The sequence below is a fragment of the Gouania willdenowi genome, chromosome 14, assembly GCF_900634775.1.
Source record: "Gouania willdenowi chromosome 14, fGouWil2.1, whole genome shotgun sequence".
Lineage (NCBI taxonomy): Eukaryota > Metazoa > Chordata > Actinopteri > Blenniiformes > Gobiesocidae > Gouania > Gouania willdenowi.
The window spans coordinates 34,192,599-34,212,608 of record NC_041057.1 but is presented as its reverse complement, the minus strand read 5'-3'; the positions used below and the strand labels follow the sequence as shown (position 1 = coordinate 34,212,608).

The following is a 20,010-nucleotide window of genomic DNA, read 5'->3' as shown; positions in this document are numbered from 1 at the left end:
AACAAAAACATTTTTTGGTTTCTATTCAACACTGTAGCCAGGCTCACCAAAAGCCACAGCTCTGTCAAACCCTCTAATCCTGTCAACCTGAGCAGTGACGACTTCATCAACTTCTTAACTGATAAAATTCTAACAATTAGAAACAAAGCTAATGTCCCCCTGCAATGAGTGCTCAATAATTTCTTCAACAAACAGCTCCTGAAATATCCCCAACATGTAGCTTTTATTTACATAGTTTTACTCCAATTGGTCTATCTGAACTGACCTCAATAGTTAGTGCTTCTAAACCAACAACCTGTCTTTTAGATCCAATCCCAACTCCATTTAAAGATGTTCCTCCACTAATCAGCACTAATATGATGAACTGGATTAACACATCTCTAGTAACAGGTTATGTACCACAGGCCTTTAAAACCGCTGTAATCAAACCTCTCCTTAAAAAAACAACCCTTGATCCAAGTGACTTGTCCAATTATAGGCCAATATCCAATCTTCCTTTTGTTTCCAAAATTCTTGAAAAAGTCATTGCAGGTCAACTATGTGATCACCTATATAGGAACAATTTATATGAGAGCTTTCAGTCTGGCTTTAAAGCCAATCACAGCACAGAGACTGCCTTAGTAAAAGTAACCAATGATCTCCTCTTAGCCTCAGACAGAGGGTTGGTCTCAGTTCTGGTTCTCTTAGATCTCAGTGCAGCCTTCGATACAGTGGATCATCATCTCCTGCTGCAGAGACTGGAAAGTGTTTTTGGGATTAAAGAAACAGCACTAGGTTGGTTCAAATCCTACCGATCAGACAGAAACCACTTTGTTCATGTTAATAATCTGTCCTCAGTGCACGCCAGAGTTAATCATGGAGTTCCACAAGGTTCAGTTTTGGGACCAATACTCTTTACATTATATATGCTTCCACTAAGTAATATTATCAGAGAACATGATATACATTTCCATTGCTATGCAGATGATACACAGCTTTATCTCTCAATGAAATCAGATGAAACTCATCAGTTATTAAAACTCCAGGCTTGTCTTAAAGACATCACATCCTGGATGAGCGTAACTTTCTCATTCTTAACCAGGATAAAACCAAAGTGATTTTATTTGGTCCAAAACACCTTAGAGAGAAAATATCAGATCAAATATTGTCTCTGGATGGCATTACTCTGTCAGACAGCAACACAGTAAAAAACTTAGGCATTATCTTTGATACTGTCTTATCTTTTAACTCTCATATTAAACAAACCACAAAGACAGCCTTCTTCTATCTTCATAATATTTCTGAAATCAGGAATATCTTGGCCCAAAGTGATGCTCAAAATCTAATCCATGCATTTGTTACATCTAGATTAAATTATTGTAACTCCCTACTTTCAGGATGTCCTAGTAACTCACTAAAAAGTCTCCAGTTAATTCATAATGCTGCAGCTAGAATACTAACAGGTACTAACAGGAGAAAACATATTTCTACAGTATTGGCTTCCTGTAAAATCTAGAATAGAGTTTAAAATCCTCCTGTTAGCATACAAAGCTCTACATGATCAAGCTTATGTATATCTTAGAGACCTGTTAGTGCCCTATCATCCAGGCAGATCACTCCGCTCTCAGTTTGCTGGTATCCTGGAAGTTCCTAAAGTATCTAGAAGTAGAACAGGAGGCATTCAGCTATCAGAGGAGTTCTGGCAGCCGAGCTGACAGCAGCAAAATAGCAGAGCGGAGCTCACAGAGGAATTTATTTACTAAACATGAACTTTTTCTTCTGAGAAATGATACGATACCTCAACATCAAACTCTATCATTTACCATCCGACTCTGGCTCTGAGGTAATCATCTACTGCTTTTTTATTTGCTGGCTCAACTGGAAAGCTAAGTAGCAAGCTAGCTAGCTACAAGTAGCAAGCTAACTAGCAGAAGAATGGCTCTTTCCACAACAGAATACAGCAGTCTTCTCCAAAAGATTACTGAACTGGAGACTACAGTGCGAGGAATACAAGTAAACATTGAGGTTAATGGACACTGTGGATATGATAATGATACGACTGTGCCGCTGTTTCAAAACAGCGGAGTGGATAAAGCTAACTCGCTACCAGCCCGTGCTAACAAAGCTATCAGGCCTAGGGAGGATCCTGTTCCCGTTGATAAGCCAACAGGTGCGAGTCCTCCCTGGAATACTCTGGGAGCTAAGCCTAAGAAAAAGTCATATCCACTTCAAAGGCTAACGGGCCGAGCAAAGCGCCCTGATATCAATAATGAGACGGACTGGCCTGCACTGGCTTCGCAGACTGCAGCCTCAACATCAACTCCCTTGTCTGCCCAGGCACAAAAGTGGACATCTGCTAAAGGCAGGAGTATCACCAAGTCACAAACCCAGTTTCATGTAGAACTGGGTAATTGATTCGTCCCACTGCTGAATGACCTAGGATCTGCTCTAATGAGGTCAACACACAACCTTCTGGAACTGCGAAGACTGAAAGTGCTTCAAGAAAACAAAAGCGACATGGCAGGCCAAAGCAACAACCTCACACACTGACAGTGGGAGACGTTTCTGTTAAAGATGCTCAGAAGATGTTTAGCAGCAACTTGAAAGTGATCTGTTTACCTAATGACACAGTATCAGACCTGGCTGACAAAATCTTGCATATCGTTGCAGATTACCCACATTTGAAAAATGTTGTGATTCATTTTGGGTTAAATGATTTAGCCAAGGAGGAGTCTGAGGTGTTAAAGCAGGATTTCACCCATCTGCTAAAAACTGTGAGCTGTTTGCAGCCTAAAGTGTTCATCAGTGGCCCGATACCTCCAGTCCGCAAAGGAGATCTGAAATTCTCAAGGATTTACTCTTTGAATAAATTTCTGTCTTCGGCTTGTGCTGCCCTTTCACTAAATTTTATAGAAAATTTTCCTATTTTTTGGGAACGTCGTCATCTTTTTAGAGCAGATGGACTGTGTCTAAACAAGGCTGGAGTAAAACTCTTCACATCCAACTTGTTTTACTTCACCAGTCACACTGCTATCAGTTCTGATAAAGACAGAGGACAACATGTACCATCGGAGAACAAAACAACAAGAAAAGAACATGGAATCGATGAGCTTCCAGCAAGAAATAAAAATCACCAAAATGAAGAGGTCAACCCAACCCCCACATCTCAGGACCCACCTGCTTCACCCCAAAATTCACCTACTTCCACCTCATCTTCTCTCCTACCCCTGCGTTCTTGGATTTAACTGCCCAGATGAACGAGCTGGTTCTGGCTGGCACAAGACTGACACTCCACCCTTTACCCCACCATGGTCCCATCTTCTCTCCTCTAAAGAACCAATCTGCACCACCCATCCCTCCTCGACGATACCAGGCCCAGGATCACTCTTCTCCTGAGGCCAGCTGTGTTCATCTTAGAGCGACACAGGACTGATGTGTGCTGGGTCTAGACTGCAATAGCTCTATTTTTAGGAACAACCAGAAAAAGTCAGGGCCCTATGGAGTTAATGCAGCTTCTTTAATTCCTGTGGTGACAGGTAACACAGGTAAAATTGTGAAATTAAAGAAAAGCAAAAAGCTTTATAGAGATAAAAATTTGACTCCTATAACATGTCATCCAAAAAGTCCACCAGTGGCTCAAGTAAAGTCTTTAAAATTAGCTCTTCTTAATGTTAGATCTCTTGTTAACAAGTCACTAATAAATAATGATATTATTTTGACACATCACTTGGACTTTTTATTTCTTAATGAAACGTGGTTGAATGATGGTATCAGTAATACTATTCTCAATGAAAGTGCACCACAAGACTTTATTTATTTAAATAAGTGTCGTACTTGCAGGAAAGGTGGTGGAGTTGCTGCCATTTTTAAATCAATATTTCAGTGCAAAGAAATAATATTTGGGGATTTTATCCCCTTTGAATATATGTCATTCTTACTGAAGGGTGATTCAAGAGTTCTGTTTTTAGTCGTTTATAGACCCCCAAAATATTCTGGAGAATTCATGGATGAGTTTGCTGAACTGCAGTCAGTTGTATGCACTGAATACAACTTTTTAATAATAACAGGTGACTTAAATATTCATGTAAACAATAACATGGACAATACTGCCAAAGAACTGTATGCTTTAATGGATACTTTTGGTCTTACACAACATGTGACTGGTCCGACACACACTCAAGGTCACACTTTGGATCTGGTTATCTCTAAAGGTGTTGATATCTCTGCTGTTGATGTAAGAGACTTAGCTCTATCTGATCATTTCTGTGTCTTTTTTGACCTAGAGACTGTAACATCTGTTCCCCCTAGTTATGTGTGTTTAAAGAAAAGCTACATAAATGACAACACAAGTGCACAGTTTATGGAAGCCATAGCAATGACACCAACATTTGAAATCTGACTGTAGAAGAGCTGAGCGTAAATGGAGATGAACAAAACTCCAAATTCATCTAGAACTATACAAAATAAGTCTGCGAAAATTCAATGATGGCTTGTTCAAAGCAAGGCAGCAATACTTTTCTGAAATTATTGCCAAAAATGTCAACAACTCTCGCATGTTGTTTTCTATAATTGAAAAGCTCACAACCCCCCCAGATCAGATAGCCCCTGAATTACTGTCAGCTGGAAAATGCAATGAATTTGCTGTATATTTCAATGAAAAAATACAATCAATAAGGTCAAACATCAGAACAAACCAGCAAAATAACAAAAAGCTTGAACAGCTTCAACCACTGAGGGATGAGTCAACTACAATGTTAGAGTTTATTACAGTGAACCCAAAAACAATAGAGGAGACTGTTCAGCAGCTGAATCCATCAACGTGTTGCCTTGACACAAAACCCTCAAACTTCTTTAAAACTGTTGTAAAGTCAATTGTCACTGATTAGTGTCAGATAATTAACTGCTCATTCCAATCAGGCACCGTACCAAAATCCCTGAAAGTAGCTGCTGTGAAACCTCTGTTAAAAAAGAGAACACTGTGTAGATCATTTGCTAAATGATTATGTTTGTCCAAACAGAGCCACCATACTGAGGAAGTGCATGTTACATGTTGTGCCTATAGAGGGGGCATTCGGTTCACTGTGTGTTGACAGACTGCATGTGATGCTACGGTGTGTGTGCACGGAGGTGCATAATAAAAGTATTCCGGTGAGACCATCATCACGTCTCATCCTTTAGACTCATGCTCATCAGGTGCTCCCAGCAAGACAAACAACAAACTGTTTACATGGTGTCAGAATCTGAACGGACTCTCCTCTTGTGAGTACCTCCTTAGCATTCCACTGGACTTTGCTAACTGTGAAGCTAACCAGAGCCACGTTGCGTCTCTGAAATGGCGGAAGGATTTCGCAGACCAGACCCAGTAGTTTTTGACGGGAATGTCGCTGAGAACTGGCGGATATTCGAGAGGGAGTATGACATTTTTGTCGCTGCAGCACACTTCGACAAGCCTGCAAGTACTAAGGCCTATATCCTCCTCAATCTTGCGGGACCGGAGGCCATAGAGCGGGAGCGCTCGTTCGTCTACGCGGCTGAGGTGCGTGCTGTGGGCGGAGATGGAGCTATTATCACCCCTGCTGAGTCCAGAGAGGACCCAGAGTGCCTGAAACGGACATTTCGTGAAATCTGCAACCCTCAAAGCAACAAAACAATGGAGAGGCACAAGTTTCATTCTAGAAATCAAAGACAAGGTGAGAGCATCGAGTCGTTTTTCAGTGATCTGAGAATTAAAGCCAAGAGCTGCCATTTTGGAGATTTAGCTGATGAGCTAATCTGTGACTGAATAGTCTGTGGCATCACCAATGATTCTCTGAGGAAGACACTTTTGAGAGACGGTGACTTGAGCTTAAATAAAGCTATTTCCATCTGTCGTATTCACGAAATGACAGAGGAAAGCAGCAAGACACTCTGTATAAAAGCTACCAGTGTTGACAGCATAAAGCCATTTTCACACAGAAAGCAGCAGCCTAAGCTACAACAGCTGTCACTGCACAGGACTATATCGAACTGTAATAACTGTGGGGGCAGCCATGCAGCTAAGCGGGAAAAGTGTCCAGCTTTTGAACAACAGTGTCACAACTGTAAAAAGTTTAACCATTTCAAAAAATGCTGTAAGTCCACACCACGCAGCCGGCCCAGTTTCAGTAAAAGGACTCTCAGACACTCAGTGCATGATGTAGCAATAGAGGAGCCTGCCACACTCAGTGAAGATTCCTTTCATGTGGATGGTGTTGACATCGATAAGAACATCGATGTCATAAATCCTCAAAATGATAAAAAAAGATGAAGGATTTGTAACAGTACACATCAACAACAAGCCCATTGAAATGAAAGTTGACACAGGTGCTAAATGCAATGTGATGTCTCAAAAGACATATAGCAAAGTTTTAAAGCTGAAGCAACCTGTAGTTAAAGAAAACGCCACAAATCTTGTTGCTTATGGTGGCAGTAAGATTGAAACTAAGGGCCTTGTTACATTATCCTGCAGTTTAAAGGGACAGTGCCATGCTTTACTATTCTTCATTGTAGACAGAGAAGTACAGCCTCTACTTGGATTTCGTGCCTGTGTTGACATGGGAATTGTGACAATGAGCCATGATGTTCACCAGCTCACTATGGACACTAACACAGATTTTACAAGGCAGATCAAAACACAGCACAGTGATTTATTCAATGATGAACATGGAGAGCTGCCTATCACGTACTCTATGACCCAGGATCCCAGCATTCAGCCTGTAGTCCGCCCTGCTCACCGCATTCCAGTCGCGATGCAAGAGAGAGTTAAAGCTGAACTAGATCGTATGCAAATCATAGGTGTAATAACACCTGTCACAGAGCCCACTGATTGGGTTTCATCGATGGTGGTAGCACATAAGAAAGACAAAGAACAGATCAGATTGTGCATCAACCCAAAAGACCTTAATACAGCTCTAAAAAGAACCCACTATCCCATGCGTAGTGTTGAGGAAGTCGCAGCACAGATGGCTGGTGCGACTGTGTTTTCAGTCTTAGACGCTAAAAATTCCTTCTGGCAAATACAGCTCGATAAGAAATCTTCAATGCTAACAACATTCAGCACACCCTTTGGATGCTATAGATTTCTACGCATGCCTTTTGGCATAAACTCTGCCAGCGAAGTGTTTCAGCGTTCTATGGAGCAGCTATTTTCTGGCTATGCATGCTCGGTGATTGTCGATGACATCATCATCGGAGGTCGGGATGTTGCTGAGCATGATGCTAACCTAAGGAAAGTGCTTAATCGTGCAAAGGAGATCAACCTCAAACTGAATCCAGAAAAGTGCAAGTTTCGCCTGGATCATGTAGGTTATGTGGGTCATATTTTCACAAGTGATGGCCTTAAAGCCGACCCAGCAAAGACCGCTGCGATCAGAGACATGCCAGTCCCGAGTGATGTTACTTCATTACAACGTTTTTTAGGTATGGCTAACTACCTTGGAAAGTTCATCCCAAACTTTAGTGACATCGCAGCCCCGTTGAGGAAGCTTACTCACAAAGACACCGCTTGGTGCTGGTTTCAGCAGCATCAGGAAGCTTTTGACCATCTCAAAGCTTGCCTATCAAGCCCACCAGTACTGTCATATTACGATGTTAAACAACCCGTCACACTCACGTGCGATGCCTCGTGTTTTGGACTTGGAGCTGCCTGCCTGCAAAACGGTAAACCTGTGGCTTTTGCTTCACGCACCCTCACAGACACAGAAACTCAATACGCACAGATCGAAAAGGAGCTGTTGGCTGTTGTTTTTGCCTGTTCAAAATTTAAGGACTATGTGTATGGCAAACCCATCGTGGTAGAGACCGACCACCAGCCCCTGGTGACGATTTTAAAGAAGTCAATCCATACTGCACCAGCACGTCTCCAGAGAATGATGTTGAGACTACAAAGCTACGACATTACCTTAGTCTACAAGAAAGGTAAACTCATGTATGTGGCAGACACACTTTCAAGAGCTCCAACTACCAACATTCCAGTGAGTACAGCTGAAAATGATTCCTTTGAAGTTATGTCTGTTAGTGTCATCTCAACAGCGCGCCTCGAGGAACTCAGAAAACACACAGGAGAGAATGCTATGCTAAAGAAGCTCACTACAGTCATTCAGAGAGGATGGCCCTCCAGAGAAAACCAGCTCCAGCCTGCCATTCGCACTTTTTTCCCCTACAGGGATGAACTGACTGTGGATGACGGCATCATCATGAAGGGACCCAAAACTGTTATTCCTCAGTCCCTGCAAAACGCGTACATAGACATTGTACACAAAGGCCACCCTGGTGCGGATGCAACCAAACGCCGAGCCAGGAGCATCATATTTTGGCCAGGTATGTCAAAACAAATCACTGAAAAGCTGTCTTCCTGCTCTTTGCAACAGCACCAAACCCCATCAACAAAAGGAACCTCTCAAGCTCCACCCCGTTCCTGATCTCCCCTGGTCGACAGTTGCAGCGGACATTTTTGATTGGCATGGGAAACACTACCAAGTACTGGTTGATTCTTACTCAGGTTGGTTTGAAATCGATCTTCTTCGTGACATAACATCAGCGGCCGTGATCACAAAATTAAAGAGACATTTCTCAGTACACGGTACACCCCACATTCTGCTCTCTGATAATGCTAGACAATACACCAGTCAACAATTCAAAGACTTTGCAAAACAGTGGGACTTCAAACACACCACAAGCAGCCCAGAGTTTCCACAATCAAATGGACTCGCCGAGAGAGCGGTGCGGAGTGCTAAACAACTGATGGAGCGATCTCACAGAGATGGATCAGACGTGTTTCTGAATCTTCTTAACCTCAGAAACATCTCCCGTGACCAAACACTTGGTTCGCCAGCTGAACGCCTGATGTCACGACAGATTCGTGCAGCCATTCCGGTGAGCACCAAGCTGTTGGAGCCCAGCTCAAAGCCAGCTATGCAGATCGCCGCCCAGCTACACAATAGGAGACTCGTTTTAAAGCGCTATTGTGACGTTTCAAGCCGACCCCTTACGCCTTTGTCTCCAGGTCAGGTTGTCAGAATGCAGACCCCAAAAGGTTATGATAATCTAGGGATCGTAAAGGAGACCTGCAAAGAATCAGAATCAGAATCAGAATCATCTTTATTGGCCAAGTGTATGTTGTACACACGAGGAATTTGACTCCCGTTCTTACATCGTTGAGTCCAACGGAGCAAAATACAGGAGAAATCGTCGCCACATCCTTCCTGTTGCAGAGCCTCCACCTCCACGACCCCAGGATGACACCTTTGAGACGCAGAACACTGCCCGTTTTCAGTTGAGCAATGCTCCCCCTTCACCTGACAGTGTTCCCCCGATCATGTCTCATGTGTCGAGGCCACATGAAACATCTCCTGCAAGACCTACACGCGCACAGGCCGTTTTTCAAGGCAGCGTGAGTTCGCCATATGTAACACGTTCAGGTCGTATTTCGAGACCAAATCCAAAATACCTGCTGTGACATGTTTGAAAAAAAAAAAAAAAAGAATGAAAAAAAAAAAAAAAACATGTGAAGTGGAAGTGTGTGATTGTTCTGATGCATTTAATACACAAGTTATGTTATGTTTTTGGAAGTGTGTTGACAGTTTAGATTTATTCAAGGTATTACTAATTTTAAAGCCAGTGGCTAAGTTGTGATTTTATGTTACACTTTGATAATGGAGCGATGTTTTGTTTGTATAAGGCTACAAGCTAAAGAGAAAGGATGTAGATCATTTGCTAAATGATTATGTTTGTCCAAACAGAGCCACCATACTGAGGAAGTGCATGTTACATGTTGTGCCTATAGAGGGGGCATTCGGTTCACTGTGTGTTGACAGACTGCATGTGATGCTACGGTGTGTGTGCAAGGAGGTGCATAATAAAAGTATTCCGGTGAGACCATCATCACGTCTCATCCTTTAGACTCATGCTCATCAGGTGCTCCCAGCAAGACAAACAACAAACTGTTTACACACTGGATGTCTCTATACTGGCTAACTATAGACCAATCAGAACCTTCCATTCATGGCCAAGATCATTGAGAAGGTGGTCTTCAACCAACTGAGTCAATTCTTAACATTCAACAAAATATTTGATAAATTTCAGTCAGGTTTTCGTTCTCATCACAGCACAGAAACTGATCTGATCAAAGTGATCAATGACATAAGGTTGAACACTGATTCAGGAAAAGTATCTGTTTTCATTCTATTGGATCTAAGTGCTGCATTTGACACTGTAGATCATACCATTTTGTTGCACAATGTCCTGTGGTTTTAAAATTCAAGTAAAGCAAACAGAGAACACAGGTACACACTCCAAATGTAAGTATTGAACAAAAAGTTAACTGAAATATTTCAGTCTCATTGCAGAACAAACACACCCGAGTCAATTAACAAACAAACACAATGTCTGTTTGGTGCATACAAAGTCAAACACCAGTGGTGGTAGAGAAGCCCACCGGCGGCCCACCGTGTTTTGGTGAAAAAACATTTTTTTAAAAGTTGACAGGAATTTTGAAATCATGACTATTATGTGATATTATAAGCCATTATTAACTATATTTAAAGGTAGAGTCTTACAAAAAGGCACAATCTTGAAATACGGTTTTAACAAACACAAAAAAATTACAATTGAAATAAATATCAATTGTTTTCACTTAAGTTGAAACCTAGTGAATCGTAAAACAAGATATTGCTGGTCACATTTAAAAGTAAAATAAATTAACATAAATAAAGTGCAAACATGGCCAAGGGGTAAAACCAGGAACCTCAGAAGTTTTAGTGACTGACAGCCTACAACAACAAAAAACGTGAAAACTATTAGTTATTTTCATAATAGATATTCCATTTTAGTCAGTCTTTATATCAGATATTTGTTTGGACCAGCAGAGAGCACTGGTAACCCAGTGGTTGTTTGACATGCAGCTATTCTCGCAGTGAGGAAGAGATGCTATGTTAGCAGACAGAGTAATAGAAAAATGTGCCTTTTACAGATATTCAAGCAATATTACAGATATTTTTTCAGTGCTAAGGAATCATTTATGAACATGTTTAAGAGTAGAAGGCGATTCCAGTTTTCATGCGCGCAATGCACAACAGTACCAGTAACATGCAAGTGGGGTTGCCAGGTTGGGGGTCCTCTTGTGGCCAGGGAGCCCTAAGCAGCCGCTTAATCTGCGTATAGGCTGGGCCGGCATTTAGTGTGGGGAACACCTACAAAACCACCCTACAGACAGTGATGTATACAGCAAAAAAAAGTGGGTTACAGAGACCACACCAATCAACTGTTCTTAAAGTCAAGAGCATTAACATGCATCGACCTGGTCAGTGCAAGTAGTATTCTGTGAGTTGCCTTCTGTTGTCTTTTTTTCTTGCACTTTATCTGAGCTGTAATGACAGTAAATTTTCCCACTGTGGGACCAATAAAGCTACTCTATTATTGACGTGATTAAAAGTTCCCATACACTTCATATAATTTTAATAACTTTACCGTAAATGACATGATTTATTTATTTTGTAAAGTTGGTAACTTGTGTCTAAGAAACATGAATGTAATTTCATGAGAGATTTATTTTGGCATTAACACAATTATCCATATTTCTGATTTATCCACTTTCACAGACCTTCAGCTTTATTCTGAAGGTTATGAACACCTGAAGTCCTTTCAGTCACTGTGTTTGTACTGACCTGAGAAAGTCCAGTTTACAGTGAGGACTCTTCAGTCCTTCACACAGCAGCTCCACTCCTGAATCCTGCAGCTTGTTTTCACTCAGGTCCAGATGTTTCAGACTGGAGGACTGAGAGCTGAGGACTGAGGACAGAGCTGCACAGCTTCTTTCTGAGAGACCACAGGAACTTAAACTGATGAAGAAACAGAGAAACGTTACAGATGTTTGTCTATGAGAGAATTAAAGACATGTTCTTCTAAAGTCACATACTCAGCTTTCTTGGAGGCTTTGACCACTGGGAGGAGCTTCAGAAAACCTTTCTCTGAAGTAGAGAATCCCTTCAGGTCAAAGACATCCAGATGTTCTTGTGATGTCAGTAAGATGAAGACCAGAGCTGACCACTGAGCAGGAGACCGTTCCTTTGTGGGGAGACGTGCTGATCTCATGAACTGTTGGATCTTCTCGGGCAGAGCGCAATCATTCAGTTCATTCAGACAGTGGAACAGGTTGATGCTTCTCTCTGCAGACAAACTCTCATTGAGCTTCTCTGTGATGTATTTAACTGTTCTCTGATTGGTCTGTGAGTCACTTCCTATCTGTGTCAGCAGGCCTTGTAGGAGCTTCTGATTGGTTGGCAGGGAAAGACCCAGCAGAAAACGGAGGAACAAGTCCAAGTGTCCGTTTGGACTCCGTAAGGCCTTGTCCACAGCTCTCTGATGGAGATAGTTCAGAGTTGGTTTTTGAACTGCAAACATCCATGAGTTCTTCTTCTGTGGTTGATGTTCCAGCAGGTTGACTTTAGAGTTAATGAAGGTCTGATGGACGTGAAGAGCAGCCAGAAACTCCTGAAGGCTCAGGTGGATAAAGGTGAACACCTTGTCCTGGTACAGGCTGCTCTCCTCTCTGAAGACCTGTGTGAACACTCCTGAGCACACTGAGGCTGCTCTGAGGTCCATGCCACACTCTGTCAGGTCACTCTCATAGAAGATCAGGTTTCCTTTCTGCATCTGCTCAAAAGCCAGTTTTCCCAGAGACAGCATCATCTCCCTGCTCTGTGGACTCCAGTGTGGATCTGTGGCAGCTCCTCCATCAAACTTCACCATCTTGACTTTGTTCTGAAGGACCACATAGTGGCTGTAGATCTCAGTCAGAGTCGTGGGCAGCTCTCTCTCCTCTCTGCTCTTCAACGCGTCCTCCAGAACTGTAGCAGTGATCCAGCAGAAGAGCGGGATGTGGCACATGATGTGGAGGCTACCACACGTCCTGATGTGGGACATGATCCTGCTGACCTGCTCCTCATCTGTGGCCCTCCTCCTTAAGTACTCCTCCTTCTGAGGATCAAGGAACCCTCTGACCTCTGTCACTATGTCCACACACTCAGGAGGGATCTGATTGGCTGCTGCAGGCCGTGTGGTTATCCAGAGGCGGGCTGATGGAAGAAGTTCTCCTCTGATGAGGTTTATCAGCAGAACCTCCACTGAGGTAGACTCTGAGACATCAGTCAGGGACTGAGTGCTGAGGAAGTCCAGAGGGAGCCGACACTCATCCAGACCATCCAAGATGAACAGAACCAGGAAGTTCTGGAAGCTGCAGATTTCTGCTTCTTTGCTTCCAGAGAAGAAGTGATCAACAAGTCCCACCAAGCTGAAGCTCCTCCCCCTCAACACGTTCAGCTCTCTGAAGGTCAGTGGGAATATGAAGTGGACCTCCTGCTGGGCTTTGTCTTCAGCCCAGTCCATAGTGAACTTGTGTGTTAAGAGTGTTTTCCCAATGCCAGCCAAGCCCTTTGTCATCACTGTCCTGATTGGTCGAGGTCTTTCAGGATGGGCTTTAAAGAGTTCTTCTAGTCTGATGGCTCTTTCTGCTGTGTCTGATCTCCTGAATGCTGGTTCTATCTGTATGATCTCGTGTTCCTGGTTGACTTCTCCACTCCCTCCCTCTGTAATGTAGAGCTCTGTGAAGATCTCCTTTAGGAGGGTTGGACTTCCTGCTTTAGGCACGCCCTCAGACACACACTGGAACTTCTTCTTCAGCTTGGACTTCAGTTCACTTTGGTATCTAGGAGCCTTTCTTCCTGAATGAAGACAAACCAAACATTAGAGTGGAGAAATCAGAGCAGGTTTGAACACTGGAAATCAAAGTGTGTGATGTTATCAGTCTGGATGGTTCCTCAGATTAAATCTGATTGATTGAATCGTGCTTTTAAAAAGAAAACACAGCTTTGTGTCCTTCATGTGATGTTCCTCACAGTGAAGATGTTCAAAAACTCTTACTGCTCTGCAGACGCTCAGCCAGCTCCTCCCGCTTCATCCTCTTCAGGAAATACAGTGTGATCTTCAGAAAGGCCTCCCTGCTCCTCCTCTGCTCCTCATCTTCACCCTCCATTTGACTCTCTGACCACTCTGGATCATCTCCATCCACAATCTTCTGCATGTGTTTGAGTTCAGCCTTAACAAAGCTGATGATGTTGTCCTCCAGCAGCTGGAACAGAAACACATTAAAGGTAATGAATGAAGGTCTGAAGTTGTGTGTGAAGAAGTGCTCAGTGCACAGATTTAGTGTGTCTTTGTAGACATACACACCGTAAAGATGGAGTCAGGCTCATCTCCAGAGGAACCATCTACACCCTCCAAGCTTCTGTAGAGAAGACACACTTAAACATTAAAACATGCCGAGGAGCAGCTGTAGGAATGCTCAGGAGATCTGCTAACATCATGTGACCTGGATCGTGCCTCCATTCTACCAACACGTATTCTGTAGAGCAACCAGAGTAAGGACGCCTGTGGTAGGGTCGTCCAACCGCTAGGGCAGAAAATCCTACGGTAGTTAAACAACTCGGTGGTGGTGAAGTTCTGGGGGTGCATTAACTACACCCTGGGTATTCTAAAGCTCTGAATGTTGTAGAGCTGTCATGGCTGACACGTTCACCTTGTGGGCAGTGTCTGTGGAATGGCAAACCGACATGGTGGTTCCTATTTTCAAAGAGGGCAACCAAAGGATGTTTTTCTTTTACACCACTCAGCCTCCCTGGTGAGGTACTCCAGGGTGCTGGGGATGAGTGTGGTCCATAGTCCAACCTGGTTGTGGAGCTGTGGATCAGCTCTTTATCCTCATGGGGTGCTAGAGGAGAGATCACCAACCTTATTTAAGTCTCATCAAATCCATATCAGGTGGGTGGCACTACAGGATTATGGGCTGGATGGCACCTTATTAAGGGCCGTTCAATCCTTGTAGCAAGGAGCAGGATTCTGGTCTAGACCTGTTGTCAGACCTGTTTCCAGTGATGGTTGTACATTCCCAGGGGCTTCCCTTAATCACAGGTTTGTTTATAACTTTTATATATAATATATGACAGCAGTCTGGTGGTGGAGGGGTGCAGTTGCTCTCTGTTGATTGCAGACCAGGTTGTCCTGCTCAATAGGAGCAACCCTTTGAGGGACAGTTCATGGCTGGGATGAGGATCAACTCCCCCCACTCTGAAGCTGTAGTTTTTTTTTTTTTTTTTTTTTTCTCTTGTCTGCACATTCTGTCGAAGGTTAACACTACAAGAAGTGCAATCTTTTAACAGCAATGCATATTTTGTTATTGCAATTAAATAAATTTATTTATTTCATTGCATAATTGTGACCATCACCAGCCCTCCCTAGGGAAGGGTAAGAAATACTTTATTAAAGGGAGGATGTAAAAAAAGAGAGGGCAGTGTTACACCAAGGTGAGGGGTTGGAGAGGGGTGGGGAAGTTAACAGGGAAGAGGAATACAAGATAGGAAATGGAATGGGTGGGGAGTAGTCGATAGATTTCAAGTGATGCGATGTGAAATTGTGGTTGTGTATATTGTGCTTATTGTTGAGTTATCAAGCCAGTTTGGTGACCAGTGTGCGGCTTAGGAATAATGGTGGTGGCTGTGAGCAGAGGAAGAAGTGAGTGGAAATTCCATAAAACAGGTATTTGGGAACAACGTGTCTGTGGTTGAGCCCAGTATGAGTGTTATCCCACAGCCCAAGGCCAGTGCATCCATGACAAATGTATTTCCAAGAACCGCCACTGCAAAACCCACGAGCCGCCCCCGGGCCCCGGAAGCAGCCAGGCCAGCAGCAAGAGCGGGCAATCCGGGGGCCCCCGGCGACCACCACACAGCCAAGCAGCCCCCCGAACGCCCCCAAGATCCCAAACCGAGAGGCAACCATCGCCCCCCCCATACCCACCCGAGAAAGCCCCAAGGAGCCAAGGACCCAGCGCACCACGCCACCAATCCAACCCCCAACCCCCAGATCCCCCACCCCATCCCCCCCCACCCCCCCCACACCCCCGCGCCCAACCCCCCGAGGGGAGGGCCCAGAGAGATCCCCGCCAGAGACCCCAGCGGAGGAGCCGAAGCCCACGCCCAGCAGACGACCAGAGCCACGCCGAACGGGCAGCCGGCGGGCACCCGCCACCGGGCCCAGAGCCAGCAGGGACCCGACCCCAGGCCAGAGGGACCCGGAATGGACGCAGCACCAGGAGCAGCCCGCCCAGGGAGGACGACCACACCCCAAGCCGCATAAGGCACCAGGGGGCCGCCGGGAGTCTCCCCGTCGGCCCCCAGGCACCCCAACCTAGCCCCCCATGGCGCCCCAAATCACCTATTGTTGATGTCGCCCGCGCCACGGGCTTTAGTTCTTTTTATTTATTTATTTTTTTTTTTTTTTTAAAAGCCAGGGCCCCCTCCAAGGGCCAAGCCAGACCGCCTTGCCGGGATGTGGCTCCCTGTGCATCCCCAGCACCCTGCCTCACGGGGCACTGCCCAAGCAGGGGCCGTACCATTAGGTATGCAAGGGCGCGGCACGCGGCACCCGCCCCGAAAGACCCCCGCCAGGACCGGCCCGGCCAGCCAGCCAATCATCCCGGGCCCCAGGAGCACCCCCCGGGACCAGGACCCCCCAAGGGCAAGCCCCCGGGCCAAGCCCCCCGGGACGCACCCCCCACCCCCGCCCAGGACCCGGCCACAGCCCAGCAGGACCGCACAGCCCCGGACAGCCCAAGGCCAGCAGCCCAGGGCCCGCCGCCCCCCGGGCAGCGCCAGCCACGGAGCAGCGCCCCCCACCGGCCCGCGAGCAACCGGCGATCCCCACCGCGGGGACGGAGGCACCCCAAAGGCACACATCAAGTGCGGAACCGCAGCCCCGAGCCAAAGATGCCCCGGACCCACCCACCAGTCCGCAGATGGCAGGACAGACCCACCAGGCGGCCGACAGCAACCTCCACCACCGGAACAGCTAGCGCCGCCCCCCAGTAAACAGCATCGCTCCGAGGCACCTAGAAACCCCGCCCCAACCCCGGTGAGGACACAAGCACACCCCCAGCACACCCACCCCCCAAACCGGCGAGGCAGGCCGCCCCAGGCCCGCACACCGCGGGGCCCGCCCCCAAGGCCACCAGCCGACGAAACAAGCACCAAGCCTCACCCAAGGGGAGGAAGCGTCCCCGCGCTCCACCAGGCCGACACCGCCCGGAAAGACCCCGCAAGGAGAGACCCCAGCAAAGCCCCCCCGAGACCCACCGCCACGCCCGACCACACCATCCTGATGTATTTTCACTCTATGTAGTGGCCCAGTCACCAACAGAGTGGCCAGGCCCCCACCGGAGAGGCCCAAATATGTGAGCCAACCCACCACCCTGTTATGGTGCCTCTCCATTCCCCAATGGAGAGGCACTTCCCTATCCCCTGTGTGAGTGTGTGTGTTCAGTGAATGTATGGGGTGTAATTAAAAGAAGGGGGATGGAGGGGAGCGGTGCTCCCCATCCTACCTCTGTGGATATATGTGTATGTGGTGTAATAGGCCGGAGGGTGTAAGTGAGGGTACACCCTCCGGGGGGTGGCATGTTGAGGTGTGATTAAAATTGGAGGGATTAGTAGGGTAACTAGAGGTGGGAGTGCCGCCCCCACGCCACTACATAGTGACACAGGTGGCGGCCCCCTCCACCCCCAGTCCCACCATCCAGCCCCCCAAGGGTTGGGTATGGGTGTGTGGTGCATATTGTGAATGGGCCAGACCAGCTGGGAGTGAGGTGAAGTGTACATGTAGGAGGACTGTCCGGTGCGAGCCGGGCCACGCGAGATGGTAGATGGTGCAGACGGGCAAGCGGCAATGTGGGCCCCGGAGCAGCAAAGCCGGAGACCCCCCCCACGGCACCCCCCAGACTGCGACGGCCCCGCGGAGCACGGCGGCACCCCCCACCCCCGGGCGCAGCCAGGCACCAACCCCGTCCCCCGGTGCCCCAGGGAGCGACCCCCGCCGCACACCGGCCCAGAGCGACGCCCCCCCGCCGCCAAGGAGAGCGGCCGAGCAGGGGGGAGGCCCGTGCCCGCACCAGGGCCAGCACAGGCCCACCCGGCGCCACGACACAACACCCTCCACCGGAAGGCGGCCCCGGCCCCCCCGACGAAAGAGGACACCATCCACCGCCAAGCAGGGCCACCCCGCCAGCCACGGACCGGCAAGCCGTAGTTTTCAGTAGAAAAAAGGTGGATCATCAACTCCAAGTCACGGTAGAGGTGCTGCCTCAAATGCAGGAGATCAAGTATCTCTGGATCTTGTTCAGGAATGAGGGTATGATGGGGCGGGAGATTGACCGGTGGATCGGGGAAGAATGTGGATGCCTAACTGGTCCATTGTGGCAAAGATCGAGCTGACCCAAAAGGCAAAGCTCTCTGTTTACTGGTCAATCTACATTCCATTCCCAGTCTTTTTTCAGTCCTTAAGAACTAGATGGCAAGTAGAGGCTCCTGAAATGAGTTTCCTCTGCAGGGCTGAGCTCAGCCTTAGTGAGAGGGGGAGGAGCTCCACCTCCACAATGAAAGGAGGCAGATGAGGTGCAGAGTATACAGAGGGAGAACATGCAATCTCCATACAAAGGAACCCAGTGTACCATCCAAAGGGTTTGAACTCAGGACCTTCTTGCCGTGGTGCAGAAAGTTAACCACTTCTCCTCAATGCTGCATGCAGAGCTTCTTTAAAATGATCAAACATCAGGAAAGACAAAGACAAGACAAAAAAGCTGCTTTTAAAACAAACGTGATTCCTTCACTCTCAGCTTCTCGGTGTGAAATATTGACACATACTTTTAATCTTTAAGTGATGCTATGACAGCAGCTCTGGTGAAACAGAAACTAGTCCCACTGTATTACACTCCATAGTGTGCTTTAAATTATAGACTGTGATAAGCTTTAACCGTAATAACACAATGACTGACCTGACTGGTACAACTCCACCTCCTTTGAAGTTAACAGGTAGAAGCATCGAATCCTCACTTCTAAGAGACACACAGCTGGGTCCAGGCCCAGCCAGTCTGGGATTGTTTCTGGATGAGACACAAACAGAAATATGATTTTTAAGAACCTGGACCATCAGGAGGATTACCTACAACCTTCCATACTTCTTATGGACTCACAGTTGGTCAGTTGATGAATCTCCTTTGAAGTTAGGGGGTTCAACCATTGAATCCTTACTTCTAAGGGACAGACAGCTGGGTGAAGATTCAGCCATTCTGAGCCAACTCTTGGTCCTTGAACACAAAGACAACACGCTGTTGAGTCAGCATCAATGCTTAGTATTTTGCAGAGAGAAACAAACACATGAACATGAGCTCTCCCGGGTCTCAGATTATTACAGATATCCACAATATAGATATGTTCATTTAAGGGGAGTTGAATATTTGTTGAACTGGAGTAAGAATCCTCATGTTCAAAGCCCCTGGTCTGACTTATTTCAGACATCATTTAAAGCCTGATGAAGGAATAATAGCAGTGGTGTATTTGTTGTCAGAGTGAGGTGACTCTGCCAACAATGCATCAAACTTCATTCCTGACTTCATTCCCTGTTAATCTTTACTAAGCACTGCTTTTACCAAAGTGAGCGCTCACACCTGCGATAGTTGAACAGGTTTTATAAACCCACTCAGAGTCTATATCCTTTACTGACTAACTATAAAAAATAACAGAAGAACAAAAGAAAATTAAACAGAATATCATGGTAAATGTTTTAATATGATTTGTAATCCATACACATGACTATAGAATCATTGTCTTAGGACATGTTTAATGTGTAGAGTATTTTTTAATGAGATATCAGTCTCCATGTGTTTAAACCATCAGTAATAATATATAAGGATACGTTTGTATCCATCACCTCCATTTACCACAAGGTGTAAATGTGTCCATTTATTGATCAGAGATTAATAATGAGAAAGCTGTGGATATACAGAGAGGGAGGGGCTTCAGGGACAGTCCCAGGGCAAAGCAGTAAGGCTCCCCAATGACAAAGGTCACTTTTCGGAAAAATGTTCAAACCACAGTCAGTCCTTTTTTTTTTTTTTAACATGTCCGTCAT

General features: G+C 46.0%; 1 protein-coding gene across 1 annotated transcript in view; it reads right to left on the bottom strand.

Annotated features, from left to right (window-relative positions):
- The window catches only part of LOC114475309 (NACHT, LRR and PYD domains-containing protein 12-like), a 64,071-nt gene that overhangs the window by 20,242 nt on the left and 23,819 nt on the right, over window positions 1–20,010 (bottom strand). Inside the window, exons 2-7 of the mRNA XM_028466000.1 lie at window positions 19,073–19,186; window positions 18,875–18,982; window positions 14,224–14,278; window positions 13,915–14,122; window positions 11,912–13,715; window positions 11,661–11,834 (exon numbers count right to left, since the gene is read on the bottom strand). Coding sequence (XP_028321801.1) covers window positions 11,661–11,834; window positions 11,912–13,715; window positions 13,915–14,122; window positions 14,224–14,278; window positions 18,875–18,982; window positions 19,073–19,167 — 2,444 coding nt within the window. The 5' untranslated portion in view covers window positions 19,168–19,186. The remainder of the gene's footprint in view (window positions 1–11,660; window positions 11,835–11,911; window positions 13,716–13,914; window positions 14,123–14,223; window positions 14,279–18,874; window positions 18,983–19,072; window positions 19,187–20,010) is intronic.